The sequence below is a fragment of the Galeopterus variegatus genome, unplaced genomic scaffold, assembly GCF_000696425.1.
Source record: "Galeopterus variegatus unplaced genomic scaffold, G_variegatus-3.0.2 Scaffold716, whole genome shotgun sequence".
Lineage (NCBI taxonomy): Eukaryota > Metazoa > Chordata > Mammalia > Dermoptera > Cynocephalidae > Galeopterus > Galeopterus variegatus.
In genome coordinates, this window is record NW_007726827.1 from 300,498 (window position 1) to 305,788 (window position 5,291).

General features: G+C 37.9%; 1 protein-coding gene across 4 annotated transcripts in view; it reads right to left on the minus strand.

The window, feature by feature from the left end:
- Positions 1 to 5,291, minus strand: part of LRCH1 (leucine-rich repeats and calponin homology (CH) domain containing 1) — a 208,366-nt gene that overhangs the window by 33,447 nt on the left and 169,628 nt on the right. For all 4 annotated transcript variants that reach the window (XM_008571768.1, XM_008571765.1, XM_008571767.1 and 1 more), the window contains one exon: positions 174 to 283. In XM_008571768.1, the coding sequence (XP_008569990.1) occupies positions 174 to 283 (110 nt within the window). The remainder of the gene's footprint in view (positions 1 to 173; positions 284 to 5,291) is intronic.

Consider the following 5,291-nt stretch of genomic DNA (forward strand, 5'->3'; position numbering starts at 1 on the left):
TGAAATGGAAACTCAGGAGTGGTAAGTGACTTACCCGATATCAAACAGTCAGTAAGTGATCTAGCTAGATTTGAAACTAGGAGTGCTTACAATGCTTCAAAGTTTCTTTTTTAAAAATATAGAATGCTGCTTCAATTCAGAAATTATTTAGTCACATAATATCTCTCGGGTACCTCACGGAGTTGTTCCACCAGCTCTTTTTCTTCTCTCATCTGCTCCATTTTCCTCCGAATTGTAAACTGTGGGTCTATAGATTCCAAATTTCTCTGAGGTCTTAGAAACACTACAATAGAAAGGGAGAAAAGCCTTAATGTACAGGTTGCCACATAGGATTATTCATATTTAAGCAAGTCTCTTTAACCTAAATAATTCATTTACAAATGACAAAAAAAAGAAAATTCCAACTAACAAAGAAAGCTTGATTTGAATATTCTGAAGATTATACTGTAAGTTATACTGTTTATGCAGATTGGTAGGCTGTTTTTTTTTGGTGATAATGAACTACATCCAGGAAAGGGCTTGTGTCACTACTGGACCATTCTCAGCCACACCTGTACAGGGGACCTGCTTCTCTCCTTTTTCCACTGCTTTCATTCTAAGTTTTAATTCACACTCACAATCTTTTCATTAAATTCAGATCATTTATTTCATGTTTGAAGATTCCAGAATTGCTTTATGTGTTAAAAATTAGCACAGGTTAATGCTTTTGTTTGCAAAAAATTTTTAATAAGCCCGGGTTAAGAACTAAGTGACGACACAAAGGTTTATCTATTTGAGTATGGAGTGGAAAAATTCTGCTTTCTATTAAGTCACTGACAGGGTACCCAAAAAGTCAGCTCTCCAGAGATGAGCACAGACTCCTTTTAGAAAGGTTGGCAAGATTAGAGGTAGCTTAAGAGATCATTGTTGGCTTCAGGTCCTTATGGTTACAACCTCCAAGAAGAGTAACTAACAGCGATGCTCCCTCTGAAAGGAGTTAAGAAAATGCATGCTCTTACCCTCTGAAGGATAACATCTTTCAAAGACCAACCAAGAGGGCAAAAAATATTTTACATATGGAAGAGTGATTATAGCAGGGATATTAATTATTTATTTTTTATGCTACAAAGACCAGGACAGATTTAAACTTCAAGATTTTTCTTCCAAGAGATTTTTATCCTAGACTGTCAGCTTTCCACGCACACAAGAGGGAGCCGAGACTTGATAAGAGCCATATTTGATTCTCCCTCTCCTGCGGACCTACAGGTTGAGGGCGAAGGGACGTCCTTCAGGAAATTTTGGACAGAGAACTCCAGTGTTAGAAATCAGTAGTACACAGAAGACCACACTGGCGTACTGCAACTGTGGAGGTTTCAATCACTATAATTTAAACATTGTTGAATAAGAAGAATATGCAACTTTTATTCTATCCTGACAGATGTTTCCTATGGGTCACTTTAGAAACAATGCCAATGTTAGATTTTCTTAAATTAAATATGGTTTCCAAATGTAATATTTGAATAAAAAGACTTGAGTCTTTTCTATATAATCAAATATCCTGCACTCACCCAACTATGTCATTTGAATCTCAGTGTGTACCTTTGAACACACATTATTTTTTTCACATATTTAGTATTTTCTTTCCTAATCTCAGATTTTTGAATCGGTTTTCTGATGCTCTATGGAAGATCAGAAAGTTGACAGATCTTAAAGCCTTGCCTTACAATTGACAGAGAATGAGAATGATCTAAAATATGGAAGGCCTTCTGCCTTCCGGAACCTCAGAGAGGAATCAGCCTGTAGCCTGGGGCCTCTGCCACTGAGGGAAGTCACAGGCGAAAAGAGCCAAAGACGCGTCACAGAAGGGCTGTCACCAAGGCTCACAAAAACCAAATCCCACAGGAAGTGAGACCAATTGTTTAAAAACTATGACCAAAGCAGCAAAGGGAGAACAGAGTGACCTGGCAGGGAGAGATGAAAAGTTGACAGAACAAAGAGAAATGAGAAAAAGTTTGACAAATTAAGAAGCATGGAAGAAATTGAAGAATGCATTAAACTTGCCTTTACACTATCTAGAGAAAGACAAAAAACTACCCCTTTAAGCATAGCAACCAGAAGAGAAATGCATTAAAATGTAAGCTCTAGAAATACTCTACACACTGTAAAGAAAATAAGTCAACCGAGTTTACCAAAAAAGTCAAGGAATGTGGACAGAGTCAGGTAATACACACATATGCCAGCAAGGGGCGCCTCAACACTGTTTAAACAAATCAAATGTTTTCTTTGGAGGTTTTGTTTTCCTTTGCCTTTTTTCTGGTGGTAATCTTATCTAATACGGCATGTTTAATATTTTCAATATGTTTTTATTGGCAGACTTAATTCTGAATGTGAAACTACAAGGAAGTTAAATGAACTGTGAGCTTTTGTTTAACAGCACACAATACGAGTATCTATGCCTTATTAGAGCTCTATGTGGAATATCAGGATAATGCAATGGTGTCTGGGTTTTAATTTCCTGGCATCACCTTTCATTTCAAATTCCTGTGCATCTTTAAAATTCAACAGGGGGTTTTAATTTCCTGGCATCACCTTTCATTTCAAATTCCTGTGCATCTTTAAAATTCAACATGCAGGGCCGGCCCATGGCTCACTCGGTAGAGTGCGGTGCTGGTAACACCAAGGCCGCGGGTTCGGATCCTATATAGGGATGGCCGGTTTGCTCACTGGCTGACTGTGGTGCTGACAACACCAAGCTAAGGGTTGAGATCCCCTTACCGGTCATCTTTTTAAAAAAAAAAAAAAAAAAAAATTCAACATGCATGCTTGGGTATTTGCTGTATTAATGTTAAGCAATCAAAAAATGTTAAAGAAGCATTTGATTTGTGCTTTTTAAAATGAACACTTCAAATGTACATAAAATTATTGGAAATCATGACTAAACTACTACTAGTTTTCTAACTGTATTAGTTACAATAGGATATATGAGAATTTAAAACAATCTGTTTAGGTTCATAATAAATCTACCAAGCACAGAAGTGCTTGCTTATTTGGCTGGGTTTGTTACAAAAGAAAAATTTTACTGGGGCCGTTAAAATAGCTCTGATTATTACCTACAGTTTTTTTTTTTTCTTTCAAGTCATATTTAAATAATAAATCCAGTGACCCGTCTGGAGCAAGTCATCAAGAAATTGATCAATGAAAAATTATTCTGATTTTCCTTAATTTCATATCTCTACATTTCAAGAACTCACTTACTTCAAAGGAATAAAAGTTTAACTTGAGGCTACAACACAATATTAAGAAGTAGCCCCACTAAAAATGACTGTCACCGTTTAAGTGTAAATAAAAGAAAAAAATGGGGCCAGGGAGCAGGATGAGTGTGTGTATGAATGGGTGTGTGTGTGTGTGTGTGTGTGTGTGTGTAGGGAGAGACAAGTAGGTAGGTGATTTTAAGAGGCAGGGAAAAAATGAGTCCTGCTTAAGAGTTTAGTGACTAAATATCAAATGAATAGAATGGAAAAGAAGATTTGCTCATATATGTAATTTATTTAGTAGAAGAGACAAATTTCTAAGTATGGATCCCACAGGGTCCATTGTGATGATTAATACACTTATGCAGAATATCAAATGCATCCTTGCGAGTACAGATCAAATTCCACTGATTTTTCCATCATCTCTAACTTTTCTTTCACTCCCCATCCTCATCCCTGAGCTGGGCATAATCTGTCTCCTGTGAACATACAAAATTACTTATCTGTGTCTCTCTCATGACACCCATTACCTTCTGTCTTACAATATAGATATATATCTGTTCACTTATGGACCTGAAGAGCTTATGTCTGTTTCCAATTTGTGCCCTCTACGCCATCCCACAAAGTAATGAGTTGGGCAAGATGAGTTTGTTAAATGAATAAATGAAACGAGTGTTTCAAAACTCCTTCAAAGGTCAATCTACTTGGTGAGTATCTGCAAGATTAACCTGTCCTGATAGTCATCTGAATTTTTCCTCTCATGAGAAATCTCCTAAGCTTAGTTTCCAGGTCTGAATGCATTAGACTCTGAAATAAAAGTTCCAGAAAGGCAGAGATGGCATCTGTTTTTTCAGAGCTGTATCCATAATTAATATCATGCCTAGCACATAGTAGGTGCTCAATAGATATTTAAGGATGTGCATAAGCAACCATTTCTCCAGTTGTTGGGAGAACACCTCTCAGTTATGCAAAGAAAGTTCACTGCTCTAAAAACTGCCTGAAATGCACTTTATCATTTAGTTATTACATGAAATGTACTCTTTGTATGAAAATTATCAGTCTATATTTCTAATTTTTATTACCTAGATTTAACTCAAAAAGAGAAAATTTCTTCTTTGTGGAAATGAGGTTTTGAAATTTGGCTCTCAACTTCTACTTGGAAGTTAAGAACCTGGATTGGGCGTGATGTTTAAGATATACAAATTCGAGGGCAGCAGTATGGTTGGTGGCTTTGAAAAAATATCATGAGCTTTAAGGGCCGGCCCGGTGGCGCACTGCTACAGTGTGCCACTTGGGAAGCGCGGTGGCGCTCCCGCCGAGGGTTCGGATCCCACATACAGACCAGCCGCTCACTGGCTGAGCGAGGTACGGGGGCAACACCAAGGGTTGCGATCCCGTTGCCGGTCCCGGTACGGTACGGGCGCGACACTGAGGCTTGCGATCCGTTGCCGGTCACGAAAAAAGACAAAAAGGAAAAAAACAAAAAACAAAAAAAGAAAAAATATCATGAGCTTTAAATACAGGCCACTGCGAATTAGAAATCTGATTAGCTCATTCATTCATTCCCTCCTGGTGCACCCAAATGAATTAGACATATTCTCTGCCATTGAAATGCTCAAATTTCCTCTCTATGGTCTTGGGCAATTTGCTTTAACCCAGTGGCTTTCAACCCCACATAAACATCACATCATATCCCATAAAAAGCAGTAAAAAAAAAAAATTAACAGTGCTTGGACTCAATGGTACACCAAATAAACTAGCATCTCTGAGTGGGGCCTGAGCAATTCTAATACAGGAGTACTTCAAAAAGTTCGTAAAATAGAATTAAAAGATAATACAAATATTTCCATGAACTTTTTGAAGACCCTCATATAAAGCCAGTGTTGAAGACCACTGAAAAACCTTTCTCATCCTGGCTTCCTCATTTTTGTAATGGGAAAAATAATACCTTTTGTGTAAGATTATTGTAAAAAATTAAGGAAAATGTCTGTAAACTCGGCCCGGCCCAGTGGCGCACTGGATAAGTGCGCCGCTTGGGAAGCGCAGCGGCGCTCCCGCCGA